Source organism: Chrysochloris asiatica, unplaced genomic scaffold, assembly GCF_000296735.1.
Source record: "Chrysochloris asiatica unplaced genomic scaffold, ChrAsi1.0 scaffold00096, whole genome shotgun sequence".
NCBI lineage: Eukaryota > Metazoa > Chordata > Mammalia > Afrosoricida > Chrysochloridae > Chrysochloris > Chrysochloris asiatica.
The window spans coordinates 7,966,919-7,988,750 of NW_006408614.1; the positions used below are offsets into that span (position 1 = coordinate 7,966,919).

Here is a 21,832-nt window from a genome sequence, read left to right on the forward strand (position 1 = left end):
ATATATATATATATGTATTTGTATAGGAGTCCTGGCGTGGTGCTGCAGGATAATGCACTGGACCACAAGGTCAATTTGAACCGCAGGGTCAGTGGTTCAAATCCACCAGCCACGCCTCGGAAACCCTATACAGGGTTGCTATGCATTGGAACCTACTTAACGACACTTAACAACGACATGGATCTGTACACACCAGCTTAAAAAAGCTTGTGGGGAAATTCTGCTAGCTTTTCGTTCCGTTTTCCATGAACTTTTTGAAGCCCCTCCTGTAGGTACAGAGAGGAGCACTGGTTTATATGGATCACTCCTACCGCACACTGTCAGCCCAGCAGATTTCTACTCATAGCGCCCCCTGCAGAGGGTTCGCGAGGCTGTCAGCCTCAACGGGAGCTGAAAGCCTTGTGGTTAGCAGGACATGCTTTCATGTGATGTAAATCTGCCCTTCACTTTGGAACAATGGCAACAAATTCTTCCTCACAGCCTCTGTCCCTTGCTGCATGTGTAACTTCTGGTCACTGAAGAGGTTTCCAGCCTTTTCTTGCACTAAAAGGTAAAACCCAAAGCCCACAACTCCTGACGACCCTACAAGGCAGAGTAGAACTGCACTGTGGGGTTTCCAAGGCTGACGTCTTTCCGGAAGCAGAGGGTTCCACCTTCCTAATCCTGCCACCTTTCAACTACCAACCTTGTGGTAGATTACTGAGCACTTGTCTACTTCATGTATGTTGTGGTTGTTGTTGTGAAGTGCCGTCGAGTCGGTTCTGACCCACAGCGACCCTGTATAGGGTTTCCGAGGAGCAGCTGTTGAGCTTGAACCACTGACCTTGCAGGTCAAACGGCTTTGCAGTCTGGCGCATTAGCCCACGTGCCACACCAGGGTTATGTTGTTGTTTTTATTAAGTGCCATAGAGTCGGTTCTGACCCATAGCAACCCCGTATAGGGTTTCTGAGGAGCAGCTGGTGGGCCAGAGATTCAAGCTCACCAGCTGCTCCTTGGAAACCCTAGACAGGGTTGCTATGGGTCGGAACCAACTCCACAGCACTTAACAACAACAATTAGGAGACTTTCCAGTCTTTGTGGGGGCAGAAAGTTTCATCTTTCTCCTGTGGAACAGCAGATGGACTTGAACCACAGATCTTGTGGTCCAATGCTTACTTTATGGGAGGATATCTATAATATATCCACAGATACCTTTGTCATGGAGTCCCAGTGTGGCACTGTGGTTTAATGCGCCAGACTGCAAAGCCACTTGAACTGCAAGGTCGGCGGTTCAAGCTCACCAGCTACTCCTCAGAAACCCTAGACAGGGTCACTATGAGTCAGAGTCGACTCAATGGCCCCTAACAATAACAACCTTTGTCATAGTCTTGTTCTGTACCAGCCTGAGCCATATTCTTGTAGAGTCTCCTTCACGTGTTGTTTCCTAGAAAAAAGCCAGGAGAAAATTTTAAATGAATTTTTTAAAAACTGGCTTTGCATTGTGTGGTGGGTTTTAGCTGAAACCTTAACCGTGTGTGGCTTTCCAGCATAATTGGATAAAATATCGAAACCACATGTTTATTTGATATGTGCTTTCAAAGCAGAAAGATTGAAGTGTTTTACAAAAGGTAGCACTCTCAGAAATTAGCATAAACGCCTGGGGCCCTGTGGGGCTTCGCCTGAGACAGAGAGATGGTGGAATGGCACACAACAAATCATTTCAGCCCCATCTCCACCTGGGGAACTGAGCAGGTACAGGGCTCCTCAGGATCAGTTACAGACGTCTTTCCTGGAAGAAGACAGGGACACAGAGGGACTTTGTCCACTCCCCCTGCCCCCAGGTCCAGCCCAGATAAGAAAGCAGAGATCAAAGACATTAAATGGCCGCTGGTTATCAGATGTCGGAACAGGAAGAGCAGGCAAGAAAAGGGCATTCCAGGAGAGAGGACCCTAAAACTGGGAGCCCCAAACCTGAAGGACAAGACGAAAAGGAAGTGAGGGGATCCAGGCAGAAGGTCATCCGCTATGTTGTCAGGATTCTCTTGTAAATGCAAAAAAAAAGAAAAGTGAGAAAAATTTGGGGCCTAACATAGAAAGAAAAACCATTTCTCAGATTGCATGGGAGGTATATCCTACAACAGAAGTCCCGATTTTATTCCAGCAGAAGTCAGAGAGGAAGAGCCTTGTCCCTGGACTGGGGAGCTTTTCTTACCAGATCAGCTTTAATGCTGACGAGCCCCCAGACATCACTGCGGTCCCTCTTCTGGGGCAGATGTCCATCTTCCACACTGACCGAGGACTTTTCTGGACATTTTATACTGCACCCAATCGCCATGTGTTGGTCATTAAATGTGCTGGGAGGGACAAGCACCTCTAAGTACCGGTCACTGCTAAACACCAGGGGTCTGTACTCTCCAGGCTTTGGAGCCCCTGAGCACAACGCACCCCACACTCCGAACCTAAGCAATAAAGAGCTTGTGTGACCACTGAATACACGTTGAGGAGCCCTGCTGATTGCAGGGCTCCAACTGAAAGGTCGGCAGTTCAAATTTCCCAGCCACTCCACGGGAGAAAGATAGAGCAGTCGGCTTCTGTAACAATCAAATCAAACCGCAACCACTGCCCCCGAGTTGATTCCGACTCTAGATGACAGAGAACTGCCCATAGGATCATGGAAGCTGTAAATCATTACAGAGGCAGATTGCCTCGTCTTTTCCCAAGGAGCAGCTGGTGCTTACCCAGTGCGCCACCAGGGCTGCTTTCAGTAAAGACGCCCCGTGGGGCAGTTTGTCTTTGTCCTGTGTGGCTGCTTTGAGTTCACTGCCGGCAGCAATGGGTTTGGTTTGAATACACAATAAACCCAGTTATGGACAAGTCGACTCTGACGCACGGCACCCGCATGTGTGTCAGAGTCAAACTGTACTCCCTCAGGTTTTCAATGGCTGAGTTTTAGGAAGTAGATCACCAGGCCTTTCTTCTGCGGTTCCTTGGAAATGGATTTGAACCTCCAACCTTCTGGTTGGCAGCTAAACACGTTAACTCTTAGCACTTTCCCAAAACCCACTGCAATAGTTGACCTCAACTCCTAGAGACTTCACAGGACAGGGGTTTCTTTGTGGGACCAGATGTTGTTGTTATATACTATGCAGCCGGTTCTGACTCATAGGGACCCTGCACAGGGTTTCTGAGGCTGTAAATCTCTACGGGAACAGAAAGCCTCATCTTTCTCCAGCGGAACAGCTGGTAGTTTCAAACTGCTGACCTTGAGGTTTGCAGCCCAATTCGTAACCACTACGCTACCAGAGTTCCTTAGCCCTGACTTTTTCCCGATGAGCGGCTGTTGGCTTTGAAGCACTGACCTTGTGGACTAGCAGCCCCACACGGAACCCACCGCACCACCAAGGCTGGGAATACTCACCAAGTCTGTCTGGGGTCCGAGCAGCAGCATCCCTGGCCGGGTTGTCCCTGCACCTTACAGGCAGTCTTGGATGATATTCCATCTCAGCTTGGCACAGGGGTCTCTGCACCCTTCTGGACTTTGTAGAGTCTCATAGAGCTACGACCCCTTTTCCTATGTCCTGCTCCAAGGTCCCTGAGGGTCTTCTGCCTGTCTCCTCTCTACCTCCCCCCACCCCCCAACTGCAACCCACCCTGTTAGAAGACCCCTGTTGAAAACAACTTCCAAACACAAACTCCCCCTCCCCAAGCAGCTGCTCTGGGCACGTTAACCCTTTGCCAACTGGGAGGCCAGGAAATAATTGATGACTGATTGGACCATTAACCTTTAAAAAAAAAGAAGTCTGAGAGCGTGGACTTGTGTAACAAGGAGGGATTCTGTGTGAGATCAGTTTGATGGTTGAGCTGCTTGCCCCTGAGGAGGCAAAATTAGCCCCACGGGGCCTCGTCTGCATAGAAAGTGGGCAAAATTAGTGTAATATCCAGTGTTATTAATGTAGTTTGGAATAATTGGGCAGGTTGATTTCGACAGGTTCATGGCGCTAAAATACTATTATAGTAGACTTTTCCGTGAATAACCGTTAGACATGGAAAACTGTTTAAATCCCCAGGAACCCAATCATACAACTTTATTCACAACACCCAAAGCCCTGGGATAGCACACAGCTGAGCTGCCGGGGTTTGGGGATGCGATGATCTTTCGGTCTTTTGGTTACTTATTCTTTGGCGAGAGAGGAGGGGACGATCAGTGGTCTTCTTGCTCTTCGAATGTAGCTAAGACTCAGGCACAGACTCATAATATTCTCTCAGGTATTTCTGGGGCCTCGATTCTGTATTTGCCAAATGGATTCCACATAAGCCATTCTCCAAAATCCCGAACCGTGGCTGCCGAAGTGGATTCTGATGCATGGTGACCCTGTAGGACAGAATAGAAGTGGCATTCGGGTTTCCAAGATTGTGCTCTTTATCTAAAGGAGGCTGTGGGTTAACTGCAGGGCTGCTGACCAAAAGGTTGGCGGTTTGAACCTACCAGCCACTCTGAGGGAGACAGATGAAGCCATCTGCTGCCATGGGAATCATACAGTTCTACTCTATTATGTAGGGTCACTGAGACTCAAAATCAGCTTGATGGCATCGGGTTTGTTCATTACAGAAGCCATAGCGTTTGCTAGATAAGCGACCGGTGGGTTTGAACCACTGACCTTCGCATTAGCAGCAGACTGCTTCACTGCTGCACTACCGGGGCGCCTTTTAAGCCACTATAATGAGTGTGAAGACCCCGGTGTGGCACTGTATAATAAGTACTGGACTGCTAAGCACAAGGTCGGCAGTTCAAACCTACCAGCCGCTCTCAGAAACCTTATGCATGGTCACTGCGAGTTGGAACCAACCCAGCAGCCACACTGGACGTGAATTTGTGTTACTGACATGAAACCACTTAGAATAAAACATAGCAACTGTATGTTGACACCCGCATTCCTCACACTGTAAGCATATCAGAGTCAGTGAGGGTCCACTTGCGGCCCCATGATGCTGCCCACTCGACCTTAGGGGACGGCACGCATCTCCTCCCTCCTGCCATCACTGTACCACCACGCAACATGACGGAATCCTTCCGGCCCACGGCTGGCTGTCGGGAGGAAGCATGTTCACTGGCCTGTTCATAGAGAACAAGAGAATCTATGCGGGGTCCCAGCGTCTCAGAACTATTTCCTTCAGGAGTGGAATTCATCAGTCTGACTATACATTAAGTTGTTAAGTGTGGTCAAATCAGTTCCGACTCATAGCGAGCCTGTATAAGGTTTCCCAGGAGCCACTGTTAGCAGTCCAGTGCTTATCTCGTAGTGCCACCCCAGGGCTCCTGACTACACATGATGTAGCAGGAAAGACTGAGTCTGGAGTCAGGCTCAGGAAGGAGGTCTAGGCCATGTGTAGACGCACACAGAAAGTCTTCTCCCGCATCCTAGTAGGAGTCAGGGAAGGATGATGGAGACACTTCCTGTGGAAGGAACCCTCTCCTGGCACCTGCAGAGAAGGCCGTTCCTCAGATTCTCTAGGTCTTAAGAATGGGAGAAAGTTCACAGTTGGCCGACATTGCCTCTGCCGCTGTTTTCACAGAGGTGAAAGGTTTTATTACGAGACAGAAATACGATTCTTGAACAAGAAGCACCTTCAGCAGAGAGAAGCCCTCCTGCTGACCCTTTCCATACATGGTCACCTTAGGGGACTCACCCTCCATGGGAATAAGCTTCTCAGCTATGGAGGCTGGGCTCACGCAGGGCTATTGATGGAGCTGAGTTTTGCAGCCCCACATCTGCTCTCATGGCCGAGTGTCCGATGGGTATCCCTCAGCCATCTTCTCTTTCCTCCCTGGAGCCTTCGTGAGGGTCCTTGCTGCTGACCAGGGCTCTGCCTTCAAGGAGATGTGGAAGGAATGCTGTACCCATCCACTGAGTGTCTCAGCTCCCTAGCTCTGCGGTAACAGAAATGCCACAAGTGCTGGCCACTGTTACAAAGAGAAATGTTGTTTCTCACAGCTCAGGAAGCTTGATGCAGGAATTCAGGGCACCAGCTCCAGGGGAAAGCACTCTCTGTCCATCCATCCATCCATCCATCCATCCATCCATCCATCCATCCATCCATCTATCTATCTATCTATCTATCTATCTATCTATCTATCTATCTATCTATCTATCTATCTCTCGCTCTCTCCGTCTCTGTCTGTCGGCTCTCGGGAAGATCCTTGCCTCTTTTCAGCTTCTGTTTCATGGTATTTATAATGCCTGGTGTCTCTCTTCCCCCATCCCTTATTACCTTGCTTCCTTGTTAATCTCTTTATATTTCAAGAGATATTACTTTAAGGTTCCCCCTATACTTCATTAATATAGCAAAGGAAATTCATTCACAAATGGGGTGGTAACCTCAGGCATTTGCAGCACGTATTTAGGGGGGGACACTTTAATTAAGTCCACCATGACACAGAGGGCATGTTCTGTACCCGTAGCTGTGAGGGACTGGCCTTTTCTCTTGTTACTTTCTGCCTATTGTTTAGTTTCTTCACGGTTCTTGTATTTTTCCTGATGCAGTGTATGGCTAACTACAAGGTCAGTAGTTTAATCTACCAAATGCTTCTCAGAAACCCCAAGCAGGATCACAGTGAGTCGGAACCGACTCTCCAGCACTTCACAACAATAACAACAACAACCTCACAGATGGGCTTTCTGGTGTGGTGCCATAGGTTCAAAACCAGACTGTAAACAGCAAGGTCAGCGGTTCAAATCCACCAGCCGCTCCTTGGAAACCTTATACCGAGTTGCTATGAGTCGGAACCGACTTGACAGCACTTTACACCAATAACAGCAATAACCTCACAGATGGGATTTGTGGTGTAGCATTGTAGGATCAACTCCGGACTGTGAACCTCAAGGTCAGCAGTTCAAACTGCACCCCGGAAATGCTATGTAGGGTCACTATGAGTCGGAACCGACTGGACAGTTCTCAACAATAACACCTCACATATGGAGAGGAATCTGTGTCTGTTCCTACTGTGGTCTCCTTGTGACTCTCCAGGGCAGGTGGGACCAGGCAAAGCCACTTGTTGGTAAAATTTTCCCAAGAACTGTTCAGTGTTTCCATGTGTGTTGGGAGGATACTGTTCAGACTGTGTCTGGGGGGGTCCCTGTGCTTCCTGCATGCACCCACAACCTCCTGTTGCTTGGACATGTAGGGGTTGCCATTCTTGTTTTCTTTCATTGGTAACTTTTAATACTGTGTCTTCATTGTTTATTGCTAGATTCCAATTGTCTTCTGTCCTGGTGACCTTTGGTTTTGTGTCTGTATTGAATTGATCTTCTTGTCATGAGATGCTTTGGGTTTTTCCTGTATGGAAGATGCAGGAGCCCAGGGGGCTTTACAGATATGGGTGATTTGGGTCCTGTTCCATCTAGGATTCTGGACCTAAGACTCTTAGGGTTGCTTCTCCCACCTCATCATGAAGGAACATTGCTAGGCTGCTCACTGATGGCTCAGTGCAGAAGAGAGATATAGCCGTCTGCCTCTGTGAATACGACAGACTGGAAACCTTATGGGGCATCTGCTCGGTCCTATAGTGTCCGTGTGACCCAGAATTGACCTGACAACCACAACATATGTTGTTATTGTTGTTAAGTGCCATCGAGTCACATCTGACTCACGGTGACCCTGTTTAGGGTGTCTGAGGCTGAATCTGTGCCGGAGCAGAAAGCCTCATCTATGTTCCACAGAGCACCTGGTGGACTGTAACAGCCCAGCGGTTCCCAGTCCGGGTGCTTGTCCTACATGTGATACCATGGAAGCATCTGCCCCTCAAGGTAGCCCTCACCCTTACAGCTTCCTGCGCCGTTTGCTCACAGAGCTCTGGGTTCAGCTCATGGATGTGGTTTATTTGGGAGGGTGAGGGGTGTTGGCATGGACTTTGGGATCTACCGCACCATGGTTCCATCCGGGTTGTGAATAATACGTTTTATGCAGGACGCAGTGTTCCATAGAGAAGGCTCTCCGCCATCATCTACATTGCTATATTGCTGAAGTAGCCGTCTCTGAGTGTACTTAATAAAGGAAGCATGAGTCCAAGTCGTCCTGTTACCTGTCCACTCCGTGCAGTTGACTTTCTCAGAACCGATATTTGTTGTTGTTGTTAAATGTCATCAAGTCGGTTCCAACCCATAACCACCCTGGATAGAGTTCCCAAGGAGCAGCTGGTGAGTTTAAACTGCCGCGTTGATTGTTCAAACCAACCTTGCGGTCCAGTGCTTACCATACAGCACCACACCAGGCCTGATATTTTAGATTTTTCCTTTTCAATTAGTATTAAGGACTTATCATTTTACATTGACCTCAAATTTCTCTTTGAAAAACGGAAAATAATGGTGCCAACTTGATTCCCCAATAGTATGGAGTCAAACTGCCCTAGAGGAGTTCTGAGACAATAAATGTTTACAGAAACAAACTGCCTTACCTTTCCCCTGTGAAGCAGCTGGCTGGTGGGTTCAAAGTGCTGACCTTTCGGTTAGCTTCCCAGTGCGTAGCCAAATTAGTCTAGTTAATGTTAACTGTTCTTTTCTTATTTGAGTTCAAATTATGATGAAACTGGCAGAAGATGAAGTAGGAAAACATTTCAGGATGGTGGTTGCAGACCCTAGTGGCCAGAAAGAAAACTAAACAACACCCAGGAGCTCTGACTATTAGGAGATCCTTTGTCCTCCTGTAAGGTGAGACTCCAAGGAGCTCTGGTAGTGTAGTGGTTACAAATCGGGCTGCTAACCGCAAGTTCAGCAGTTCGAAACTACCAACTGTTCTGTGGGAGAAAGATGAGGCTTTTCTGCTCCCGTAAAGATTTACAGCCTCGGAAACCCTGTACAGGGTCGCTATGAGTCAGGAGGGACTCCAATCAGATGAACACAGAGAAAGCTTTTGTACAGTGCAGGCCTCAGAGATACTGAGGGTTCGGTCCCTCACTGCCACAAGAAGGCGAGTCATGCCCATTTTCTGTTCACTGCAAGGTTGGCAGTTCAAACCCATCAGCCAATCCTCAGAAACTCTATACAGGGTCACCATGAGTCAGAACCAACTCGATGGCACCTAACAAGAAGTGCATAGAAAAGCTGTGTCAACGCTACACTTTAAAGTGTGCTAACAGGAAGAAAACCTTTGAAGTATTGTGAGGATAAACACGGTGGTACAGAGAGACACGAGGTGAGCACACACCTTAGACACACGGTGCTGACAGGCTCCCTGTGGAGCAGGACAACCACAGACCTTCCATGTGTAACAATCGCCATGTCTTTGTGGCACAGTATAGCGAGGGCCGCTGGGTCTTTATCGAGACTTGTAGAGATTCCAGCACAGGTGATCTGGCCTCGTTTCTGTGGTCATCAGTGACTGCCCTTAATCCCGAAAGGTCAGTGGTTCTGGTCTATCCAGATGTACCTGGCATAAAAATCCAGTGAGGACCCTAGGAGCAGTTTTTCTCTGACACACACGGGGACGCCATGCCTCAGCATGGGTTCCGTGACAATGGGTGATGGGCGGTTGACCAGCATCTGTGACCAGGCCTTGTGGTGGTCTCTGTGAGGATTTGTCATTCCTGTTGCAGTCCCATTTTATGGGTGAGGAAAGTGAACCTCAGCGAGTTTAAAGGGTACAGCACATCCAGAGACTCCTTTAACGTAGCTCTTCCCGTTGTAGACCCTTACCCCAACAGCCACGTCCAATCCAAGTGCAGGGCCAGGACTTGACAAGCTTGGCCAGGCTCCTGGTACCCCAAGCTTTCTCTCACTCATGACGGGCTGTAAATGTACCTCCAGACTTCCTCTTTACCCCACTGTGTCTGCATCTGCCCAAGATATCATGACTGTACCCCATGATTTGCAGGGTTGATGTCATTTCCATCCATAGTCTGTTTTCCTAAGACATGTCAAATGTGCCCGACCTGGAGCCCTGGCCCCCGGGCTGTCTGTCTTTGTCCCTCTTCTCCTGAACCTTCACTGGCATCAGCAGAACCCGACCAGCCCTCCAGGGGGGCCGCCTCTCAAGTGTGCCGATTTGGTTGTCCCGGCCCCCCTCCCCCACCCAGGCCCTCAGATGCCTAGAGCCCCTGGCAGATGCAATTGAGCCCAAAGACACTTTCATGAGAGAGGGACCTGCTGTCTCATTAAAGCTCCACTCTTCATCCGTACCACTCTGTTTCAGAACAAGAAGAAAACTTTGAGTTCATCATTGTGTCCCTCACTGGCCAGACGTGGCACTTTGAAGCCACCACGTACGAAGAGCGGGATGCATGGGTCCAAGCCATTGAGAGTCAGATCCTGTGCAGTCTGCAATCATGTGAGAGCAGTAAGAATAAGGTAAGACCCGCAGCAGGCCGCCCCCCGAAATGAAGGGCCGCGGATCGTTAGAGGGAATTGAAGACCCAGAGCAATGCCCAGGGGACACGGAGAGAATCAAATCTAGTTTCTCTCTCTGAGCAGAAGGCAGTGTAATTGACAAGATCAAACACACTGTCTGTATACGTGCCGGATCCGCACATCCTGGCCCAGGCATGTTTATACGGTGGAACATCCCGTTCCAACTGCTGGCTCTCTCCAATCATCTCGGCTGTAAAACACTGGCCGCTTACCCATAGACGAAGACGTCCTCTGGGTTCCTGTAACTTTGTTTCCACCTTTATTTATGTTTTAGAAAGAGGGGACTCAGAAATGAGTCATGGGCTTAAAATGTGCGCACTTAGACTCTCAATCACGGTCTGAAGTTCCAGTAGGAGGGGAATGCCAAAGGTCCCTGAGAAATAGGAATTTCAAGACAAGAATTTCTCTGCAAACTTTTTTTTTTTTTTTTTTAGTGTTTATTGTGAATTATGTGGGTTTACATGGGAGAACATCAGTTTTGCATTCATCCTATCGTATTTAGTTTCATTGCAATGATTACAATCCCCGCCATCAAACAACCAAAGGGTACACCTCACAGGCCTGCACTTGTCTGTCAGCACACAGCCCCTCTCCCTCCCTGGCTCTGGTGTCCCTATCCACTCCATCTCTCCACGTCTTCATCTCTGCCTCCATTTCTGGCTTCAATGCTTCTCAGGGTAGGGTGCTGCACTCTGCTCTTCTCACTTTATGGTCCCAGGGACCTCCAGTTCTGGACTGCAAAGTCAACCACTCCCCTCCTTTTCCACAAACTTTTTGAAGCCCCCTCTTGCACATCAAGTTAGAAAGCCACTCGCGGTGAGAAAAGTAGACTCATCTCTAGGAGTGTGCCAGGAACCTGAGATAGATGCCTTTTTTATTTTTCAAACTTTGCTGAAAACACCCAAAAGACCTTTTTTATGTAAGACTTAGGAGTAGTGTTTCTCTGGTCGTTTTACCTAAAAACAAACAAATAAACCAAAGGCCCTGTAAGCTCGCATTGTTGAGACTGCTGCCCAGTGATGTCCTTTGTCTAAAAATCAAAGATTATCCCCATGCCATTCTTTCTAGCTTTTGGGTAGGGTTTGCGCCCTGGGCCCTTTGCTGGACTAGTTTAGACTCTTGGAGAGCATTGTGATATTTCAAACTGTTATCCACTAGAAACGAGAAGAGAGGTTCTCGCCCACCGACCTGCCGCTTCATCGGCCGCCTTATAAAGCAACTTGGGGCAGAGATTTATGTTTCACTTTGTCATTTAGAAAGGAATCTGTCTTTCAGGAAGATACAGTGCCCTGGTTTATTACCGTCTTTAACCAGGGTAAAGTGGGCCACAGCCATTGTTATTATAATGTAATTTGCTTCTCTTTTTCAAAGATGTTTTATACCCAAGGTGGAGAAGCATTGCCTTGGGTTTCTGAACGCTGCCTTTTTATTGAGGCATGTCCCCACTCAGCTGCCCTCCTGGCCCCCTGAAATGAGGACGGAGTGCCCTCACGTCCCCTCAATCACTGGTCACCAGTCACCAAGTACTGACCAGGGGTGGGAAGACATGCATTGCTCAACAGACAGATGCCTGTCTAAGTATGACGGACAATCACAGGTTCTCCGTCTTGAAGTCCTGGTGTGGCACCATGGACTAAGCACTGGACTGTGAACCACAAAGTCGGAGGTTCAAACCCACCAGCCGCTTCCCGGAAACCCTATATCAGATCACTGAGTCGGAATCGACTCAATGGCACTTCACAGAAATAGCAGGCAGCCTCTGCTTTCTACACACACCATCCAGGACCCTGTTCAGCCTCTGCAGATAGAAGCTTGAGATCCCTGCCCCTGCCCACTCCTGGGTCTGCACGCTCTCTGGGGGACTGGACACTGGCTCGATGAGGGTGAGACAGGAAGCTTGGAAACCATACCAGCCAGCATCGCTGGAGGAAACTAGTGGAGAGCGAGCTCTGAGATACTGGAGCTGCTGAGGGGGCACCCACAGCAGGTGAGACACAGGTAGGCCCACCTGGGAGACCTCGCGGCTTGGGTTCCAGCCCACCTCGAGACAGCGAGGCACCCACACTGTTTTGGTTTCCCCGGGCTTGGAAAAGTTGTGTCCGCTACTGGAGTCCAGTCATTATGTAATAGTATTGTTGGTGTCAAGTGCTATGAAGTTGGTTCCAACTCATAGTGACCCTGTATAGGGTTTCCGAGGAGTGGCTGGTGGGTTTGAACCACCGACCCTGTGGTTAGCAGTCCAGTGCTTATCAGGACTCCAGGTGGTTGTTGTTACCTGCTATCAAGTCGGTTCCGACTCACAGCGACCCTGTATATGGTTTCCGAGGCGTGGCTGGTGGGTTTGAACTGCCGACCTTGTGGTGAGCCATCCAGTGCTGATCCTGCAACGCCACACCAGGGGTCGGTGCAATAATACCATGATGACAAGACTTGAAATAGGGTGAACCTGTCCCAAATGAAGTTCAGAGACGCGAAGGGAGTGTACGCTGTTGGCCAAATGGCACCGATAAGGTTGCCCAGTGCACGGATGCCACAAAGCTCCTGTTTGTAAAAACTGTCATCTAGGAAGCTCAGAAAAGCAAGGTATGCCAGACTCTACCTGAGAATTACACAGATGTACACACTGCTGTAGCAACACAGGCGGGCAGACACCTGAATGTGTGTATGGCAGATACACCCCAGATGCCAATAGAAATTGCTTCTTTTCTTGTAAAGCTATAGATAACTCAGAATCAATTCATTAGCATAGGTGAATACTTAGGTATCTAAACAAAGGCAGTTTTTTTAAATAGCCAATAATTCAGTGTGTTTATTGTTTGCTGTTGTTAGGTGACCTCAAGTCAGTTCCAACTCATAGTGACCTTGTACAGGGTTTCCGAGGAGCAGCTGGTGAGTTTGAACCACCAGCCTTGCAGTGCAAACCGACCTTGTGGTCCAGTGCTTATCCTACAGAGCCACCCCAGGCCTCATCCCATTAGGCAATAGTAGTTAACCAATTATAGTTTGTTGTTGTTGGTTTTAAGTGCCATCGAGTTGGTTCCAACTCATTACAACTCCGCGGGAGAAAGATGAGGCTTTCTACTCCCGTAAAGATTTACACCCTCGGAAACCCTGTACAAGGGTCGCTATGGGTCGGAACCGACTCGACGGCACTTAACAACAACAACAACATAGGGTTTCAAAGGAGCACCTGGTATGTTTGAACCGCTGGCCTTGAAGTTCAAGTCGACCTTGCGGTCTAATGCTTATCCTAAAGCGCCACACCACCTGAAACAATTTGGAAGATAATGTTTGATGTAAGGGAGCCCTGTTGGTACATTGGTTAAAACGCTCCACCGCTAATGGAAAGGTTGACAGTTTGAACCCACCAGCTGCTCTGAGGAAGAAGATGAGGCGGTGTGCTCCCATACAGGTTTACAGCCTTGAAATCCCTACAGGGCAGTTCTACTCTGCCCTGAGTAAGCTCTGAGTTTAGATTTGGGGGGTTAGGTTACTAAGGCTTACACCCAAATTCAATCTCATCATCAGTGACCTCTGAAACTGATTAGATGATTTAGCTTTCCTCATCAGTTTGCATGTGAGCAGAGGACATGCCCTGAATCGAGCAGGAAATCCTCCTTTGTAAATCATCAAGTCATGCAAAGCATTAGCGGTGAACTTGCCCTTTACCAGCACTGTTCGTAACAGAGGAAAACCGGAAGCAACCTAGTGGTGCATCAGAGGGGAACTGATGAACACTTTGTGACATGTGGAATACTACACAGCAACTTAAAACGATGCTGTAAGAATGTATACAACGGCCTGAGGTTACATAGTGCTGATATGTGTACTGATGTCCTACGGGAAAAAGCTGGAAGACTAGATCTGTCAAGTGTTAATGATGTTCAACTGTGGATGCCAAAGAAGCCTCAGTCGTATACAGAGTGCATTAATTATGAGCTGCTAACCACAAGCTTGCTGGTTCAAACCCACCAGCCAACAGCTCCTGTGGGGAAAGATGAGGCCGTCTGCTCCCATAAAAGTTTGCAGGCTTGGAAACCCTATGGGTGATTCCACTCTGCCCTGCAGGTTGCTGTGAGTCAGAATTGACTTGATGGCAGCGTAAAGATGGTTCATACCCTAGCTGACAAATGCTTAGATCGCCGCCCCCCCATATGTCTCATAGTTGTGCCATGGCTCATGTGCTTGGGGGCATGTGTGCTGCTGGCTCATTGTGTAAACAAGATAGTAACATTCCAATTTGGGGAGCAATGCCCCCAGCTCCACCTGCACCCCCCTCCCTGCCTGAGTATGGGTTCCTTACGAGCAATTCTTCAGGAGAACCATCAAGAATTTGTTGCTATACAAGGATCACTCCCATTCCCTCTGTATGCGAGGTAGATAGGGAAAGGCAACTTAAACATTGGCTACCTAAAATGGGGGTGAGGGTAGACAATAAAGGCACTAAGTGACTGGCTTATAAGTTTTCAAAGGAGAGTTTAGTTTCAGAGTGTGTAGTACAAGAAAGAGACCCCACTGAATAGTTTTCATCTTGTCTAGACAGATCTGGTAAAAGAAGATGGGCTTAAGATTCTTATGATTCAGTAGTGAATAAATGTTACCATGACCGTCACAACTGTAGAGGTAGAAGTTTTGTAACAAAAAGGGGGAGTACTTAATCTTATAGTTCAGGAACAAGGACCCTAGGACCATCAAGGGAGAATGAATGGAATGTGGGATCGTGGATCAACTGTCAATACTCATGGAAGCAGCAGTCAAGAAATCAAACGACATATTATATTAGGCAAACGTGTTGTACAAGACCTTTTTAAAGAGTTGAAGAGCAAAGATGTCAGCTTGAGAACTAAGGAGCACCTGACCCAAGCCATGGTATTTTCAATAACCTCATATGCGTGTGAAAGCTGGACAGTGAATAAGGAAGACCATAGAAGAATTGATGCATTTCGGTTATGGTGTTGGAGGAAAATATTGAAAGTATCATGAGCTTCCAAAAGAACCAACAGATCTGTGTTGGAAGAAGTGCAGCCAGAGTGCTCCTTTGAGGCCAGGATGGCCAAACTTCGTCTCTCATGCTTTAAAATAGTGTCTAAAGGGACCAGTCGCTGGAGAAGGGTATCACATTTGGAAAGGTGGAGGGTCAGAGAAAAAGAGGAAAACCCCCAGAGAGATGAATTGGCAAAGTGGCAGCATCAATAGGCCCAAGTGTGGCAACAATAGTGAGGTTGACTGAGGACTGGGCAGTGTTTCATTCTGTTGTGCATTGGGTCACTATGAGTTGGTACCGACTCGATGGCACCTAACAACAACAACAATCCAGAGATGCAGGACACCAGAGATAGAGGCAGAAAGGAGGACATGGAGAGATGGAGCAGCTGAGGGCTCTAGACTCATGGAAAGAGAGGGACTGAGTGCTGGCAGTCAGGAGGCAGACTTGCAGAGTGTGCCCTTTGGTGGTTTAAATGATTATATATTCCTGAGTGTTTGGGTGTACAAAAATAAAACAAAAGAACAGTGGGAGTAGAAGCAAATGCTGATGGTGTAAAACCGATACTCTCCCATGTAAACTGTCACTCAGTTCACAATAAAAACTTTTTTAAAAAGAGTTTGTTGGTGCAGCTGGTCTTCAAATGAAAAGTGAAGCTCTGAATGGTGATGTGTGGTATGGACATGGTTTCTCCTGATGCTGAGTCAAGAGCGGTCTGCCAGCACTGATTGAGCCCTGACCCTAGACTTATAAACAGGTTATGCCTTCCTCCATCTTTAAGCTTCATACCAGACAGACACACACACCAACCACAGGGAAAGCAGTTCCGTTCACCCAGTGACCATGGGTCTCCTCTTCTGTTCATTCATGGCTGGTTGAGCTGGTCTTGTCTGATCAGTTTTACTATGTGATGTTTCTCCTTGGGACCCTCACTAGCCTCGTCAGTTACCCTTCTCCCTGAAGATGCAAAATCGCCCACCTACCACACGGTTTGGTGATCTGATTGGTCCCTGACAGGAGAGGTGGCTGTGTCCCTGGCTCTCAGAGCTCTCATCTTTTGCATTTGTCCATCTCCCTCTTTGTCCAGTCGCGGCTGACCAGTCAGAGCGAGGCCTTGGCCCTACAGTCGATCCGGAACGTCCGAGGGAATTCGCACTGTGTGGACTGTGAGACGCAGAGTAAGTGTGTGTGTCTGGAAAGGGGGTTCTAAGCTCGGGACTGTGGGAGGTGGGGTGCTGCCCACACTACAGTGAAGTCTGTCTTATTTGATGTGTACGGTTTAATATACGATTTAGTAGCTCTTGAGAAATTGAGTAGAATTCTCAGCTTTCATGAGGGAGACCCGGAGTCAATTCCCAGCCAATGTACCTCACGCCCAGCCTTGCGTGTGGCTAGTATGCTGAGCAGATCTTAGCAGAACTTCTAGACTGAAAAGGAGTAGGAAGAATGTCCAAAATGTAGCCAGTGATAAGCATACGGATCATAGCAGTCTGACCCACAACCCAGGGATGACACAGGACTGGGCAGGATTTTGTTCCACTGTGCACGGGGATGGAATGAGTTGGGGCCAACTCTGGGATGTTGACACAATGCCATTCACACCACAGCCTCCGCCACATTGTGCGTTCTTCCTCTGCTATGTGTGAACATTGTTGTGTGAATCTTCCGCCTCCGCTGCTCCTGAGTGTACCACATGAGTCTTGCCTGAGCTGTGGGCATCAGGATGAGCTAGCATCACCACCTCGGGGACCACAGAGTCTGCTCTCAGCCCAGGTTCTGAGCCATATGCAAGAAGCAACCTTACCAGTGATCACTTGAGGGTCTGCCTTTTCCACAGAGAACACAGTGAAATTGGCTCATTCATGCCCAGAGATTTATTTATGTATTGTTGCTATTGTTGTATTCCACGTCAGGTAGTATCCTTTTTTATTGCTGTTGTTAAATCCTCAATTCCCAATGCCCTCACTGAGGGATGTGATGGAGCCTGTCAGCCTCAGAAACCCTGTACAGGGTCGCTGTGAGTCGGAACCGACTCCATAGCACAAAACAACAACAACATAGACTACAAAGTCACTGTTTGCGGTTTCGGCATTTTGCCTTTAAGCTTCCCTTTGAGAGAGTCATTTTGTTTCTATCCTGTAAGGTGAGGACTGACTTTTTACTTTTTATTGTAGTTTGGGTGAAAGTTTACAGAACAAATTAGTTCCCCATACATCCATTTGTGACATTGGCTCCGAGCCCCTCAATACAGCAGCACTCTTCCCACTTCCTCCCTGGGTTCCCCATTCCTATTGATTATTCTTTTCTTGCCTTCTGAGCTTTGTCTTTGGGCAAATACTGATCGGTAGTGAGGAGCACATTCCTGTCTCTTTCCCATTTAATGTCTTTCGACCTTGTGTCGGAGATTGACTGTCCATAGGTGGATTGATTTACTTCTGGATTCTCAATTCTGTTCGTTGTTTTATGTGTCTGTCATTTTACCAGTACCAGGCTTTTGGGGGTGCTGTGGCTGTATGGTAGGATGTGAGATCAGGAAGTGAGAGGCCCCCTACTTTGTTCTTTTTAAATCATGCTTTGCTTACCATGGGTCACTTTCTTATCCATATAAGGCTGGTGATTAATTTCCCCATCTCTTTAAAGAACCATGTTTGAACCTGGATTGGGACTGCCTTTTATCTTTAGATTTGTTGTTGTTAAGTGCCATCGAGTCAGTTCTGACCCATAGCGATCCTTTGTAGGATTTCCAAAAACTGGCAGTTGGGTTTGAACCACCAACCTTCTGGTGAGCAATCTAGTATTGCTCCTACAGCACCACACCAGGACGCCATCTGTAGATTGCTTTGGGCAATATTGTTAAGTCTTTCTATACATGAGCCTGTATGCTCTTCCATTAATGGAGGTCTCTTGTTGAATTGGAGCTCTGGTAGCGTAGTGGTTACGAATCGGGCCGCGAACAGGTCAGCGGTTCGAAACTACCAACTGCTCCGCGGAAGAAAGATGAGGCTTTCTACTCCTGTAAAGATTTACACCCTCGGAAACCCTGTACAGGGTCGCTATGGGTCGAAACTGACTCGACGGCACTTAACAACAACAACAACTTATTATATGTCTCTTGTTTCTCTGGTGAGATTTCTTCCTAAGTATTTCATTTTTTGGATAGCAAGGAGCTCTGGTAGTGTAGTGGTTACGAATTGGGCTGCGATCCACAAGGTCAGCAGTTCAAAACTACCAGCTGTTCCACGGGAGAAAGATGAGGCTTTCTGCTCCCGTAAAGATTTATGAACCTCAGAAACCCTGTTCAGGGTCACTATGAGTCGGAACCGACTCCATGGCACATAACAACAACAACAAGGCTTTTATAAATGGTATCATTTTCTTGATTTCCTTTTCAGACGTCTCTTTATTAGTATAAAGGCATCCAACTGATTTTTGTATGTTTACCTTGTACCCAGACTTCTGGTGTGATACTATAGGACCAGCACTGGACTGTGAACTACAAAGTCAGTAGTTCAAAAACTCTTAACTGCTCCTTGGAAACCCTATACAGGATCTCTGTGAGTCAGAACTGATTCGAGACGACTTAACAACAACACAAACACCTTGTACCCTGCCACTTTGTTGGACCCTTCTATCGGTTCCAGTAGCTTTCTTCTTCAATCTGTGGGGTGTCTTTTATAGATAAGATCGTGTCATCTGCAAATAGAGATAGTTTTACTTCTTCCTTCCCAATCTGGGGGTCTCTGATTGCCCTTGCTTGCCTCGTTGCTCGGACTAGTGCTTCTAATACGATATTGAATAGGATTGGTGAGAAAGAACATCTTTGCCGAGTTCCCATTCTCTAGGAGAATACTGTCAGTCACTCTCCATTGAGAATAATGTTGGCCATTGGTTTTATAAATATGCCCATAATTATGTTGAGTTTCCTTTCTATTCCTGTTTTACTGAGAGTTATCTGGATTTGGTTTGGGGTTTGATCAGACTCCTTTTTGCATTGATTGAGATGATGACATGGCTCTTTTTCTTTGTCTAATTTATGTGGTAGATTACTTTGATTATATTTCTAATGTTGAATCATCCCTGTGTGCTGGTATGAATCTCACTTGGCTATGATGTTTGTTTGTTTTTTATATGATCTTGCATTCTGTTGGTTAGAATTTTGTTGAGAATTTGTGAATCGGTGTTCATGAGGGATATTGGTGTATAATTTTTTTCTTTAGTGGTATCTTTTCCTGGATTTGGTATCAGAGTATGCTCACTTCATAAAATTAACTAGAGAATATCCCATCCTATTCTGTGTTTTGGAATAGTTTGAGTAGCGTTGACGTCAGCTCTTCCTTGAATGTTTGTTAGAGTTCTCTAGTGAATCCCTGTGAGCCAAGATCGTTTTCATTGGGAATTGATTTTTATGGCCTGTTCAGGTTCTTTCCTTACAGATCAGCTCAGAGCGTCTGCCTCAACCTGTGTTCGTTTAGGTAGGTGATGTTTTTCTATAAGTGTGTCCGTTTCTTCAACTTCATTTTTAGATTTGTTGGCGTTCTTCATGATAGTGTTACCATCCTTTTCATTCCATTGGTTCTGTTGTGATATCACCCAGCTCATTTTCTAATTGTGTTTCTGCATCTTCTCCTTTTCTTTGTTAGATTTGCCAGTGACGCTCATTTCATTAATCCTTCCAAAGAGCCAACTTCATGGTAACACTACCATCCTTTTCATTTCCATTGGTTCTGTTGTGATATCACCCAGCTCATTTTCTAACTGTGTTTTTGCATCTTCTCCTTTTCTTTGTTAGATTTGCCAGTGACGCTCATTTTATTAATCCTTCCAAAGAGCCAACTTCTCATCGTGTTGATCTTTCGATTGTTTTTCTGCGTTCTGTTTCCATTATTTCTGCTGTAACATTTACTGTGGCTTTTCTTCTGGTGACTGTAAGCCTATTTCTGTTCTTTGTCTATAATTGTTTCCAGAGGTGTTGATTTGGGGTCTTCTGTTTTGATGCGTACCTTTATTGTTGTAAATTGACCTCTGAGCTTTTGCTGTGGGGAACTTGCTTTTAAATCTTTGAATCCATCCCTTAGCATGGTGTTGGACACATTCAGTTAACTTTTTCCATTTGCACTTTGTTTCAATGTATAAAGTAAGGAACACTTGTGGCACAATTGTTAAGTGCTGAGCTGCTAGGCTGGAGGTTCGAACCCACCCAGCAGCTCCGCGGAAGGAAAGACCTGGCAATCTGCTCCCATAAGGAGCTCCTCGGTAAGACAGGAAAGGGGAAATTTGCAATCTCTGTCTTCCTAATGGATTGGATGAGCACAGCCACTCCAACAGTGGGCTCAGACATCACAGAGCTTGTGAGGATGATGCAGGGCCAAGATCGTTGACTTCTGTTGTGTCTGGGTCACTGTGCGTCAACACTGGGCCAGTGGCAACAAGGGTGCCTGGTGCAATGCCCACCTTCTGGGACCACAAGGAGCTCTTTCTTCAGGAACCTTCGTGAATTACCTTTGTTGTGGTGGTTTGTGTTTGTCAGTTTTACTCCCAAGATGCCTGATGACATGGAAGTAGGAGAGCCATTTTTTTCAAGTGTGTTTTTATAAAGAAGTTTCCAAAGATCATTAAAAGCGCAGAAATATAAGAAACAGTAGAAAACCCACAAGGAGAAACCACTGCAGTTATCTCCATGATTTATCCAAAGATTCTTTTCAAAGAGACAGTGCAGTCACTCGTAGTTGAGTTTAGAATTATAGTAGCCTATAGCTGAGCTGTTGTTGAGTTCTGTCGAGCCAGTTCCAACTCATAGCCACCCTGTAGAGGGTGTCTGTGAAGCAGCTGGTGGGTTTGAACTGCTGACCTTGTGGTTCGCAGTCAAGTGCCAATCCTACAGTGCCACACCAGAACTAGTATGTAGTATATAGAACTGCTGGAGTAACAAAGTTCCCCAGTTGTAACTGTGCTTCACACTGAGGGAACATGGTATTTGGCAATTAGGAGGTAGCACCTTCTGAAGAAACACTGTAAACTGGAATGGTTGGGCAGAGGGCATCCGAACGGTTCAGAGAAGGCTGGGGGACCACTTTGTTTAGATGAGGCTACCTGAGCAGATGCCCCGAGAGACTAGGGACAAGCAGAGGGTGAGAATTTGGCGATTCAGGAGAACATTGACAAGGCCCAATTTCTTAAACAGCTTTTCTCGGTTGGGCAGAGCTGAACACCCTCATGGATTTTTTTCTGATTCTTCCAGTCTTGCCGTGGTTGGTGCTGCTGCAAGCCCCGTTTTTCAGGTGGGGAAATGAAGGGTCTGAGACATCAAGTCATGTGTCCAAATTGTGTTGCAGGATTCGTAGGAAGTGCTTCAGGCTGAGTGTTCTATATTTCCTCAGAGAACAAAGCTCTGAGAGGACTCAAGAGGCTGAGGTCAAAGGCATACATAGATTACACATGGACAAAGATTTTTGACAGTAACAATCTCCA

General features: G+C 47.1%; 1 protein-coding gene across 3 annotated transcripts in view; it reads left to right on the forward strand.

Moving 5' to 3' along the window:
* AGAP1 (ArfGAP with GTPase domain, ankyrin repeat and PH domain 1) overlaps positions 1 to 21,832 on the forward strand; it is a 664,804-nt gene that overhangs the window by 578,149 nt on the left and 64,823 nt on the right. For all 3 annotated transcript variants that reach the window (XM_006866772.1, XM_006866771.1, XM_006866773.1), the window contains 2 exons: positions 10,166 to 10,320; positions 16,452 to 16,542. In XM_006866772.1, coding sequence (XP_006866834.1) covers positions 10,166 to 10,320; positions 16,452 to 16,542 — 246 coding nt within the window. The remainder of the gene's footprint in view (positions 1 to 10,165; positions 10,321 to 16,451; positions 16,543 to 21,832) is intronic.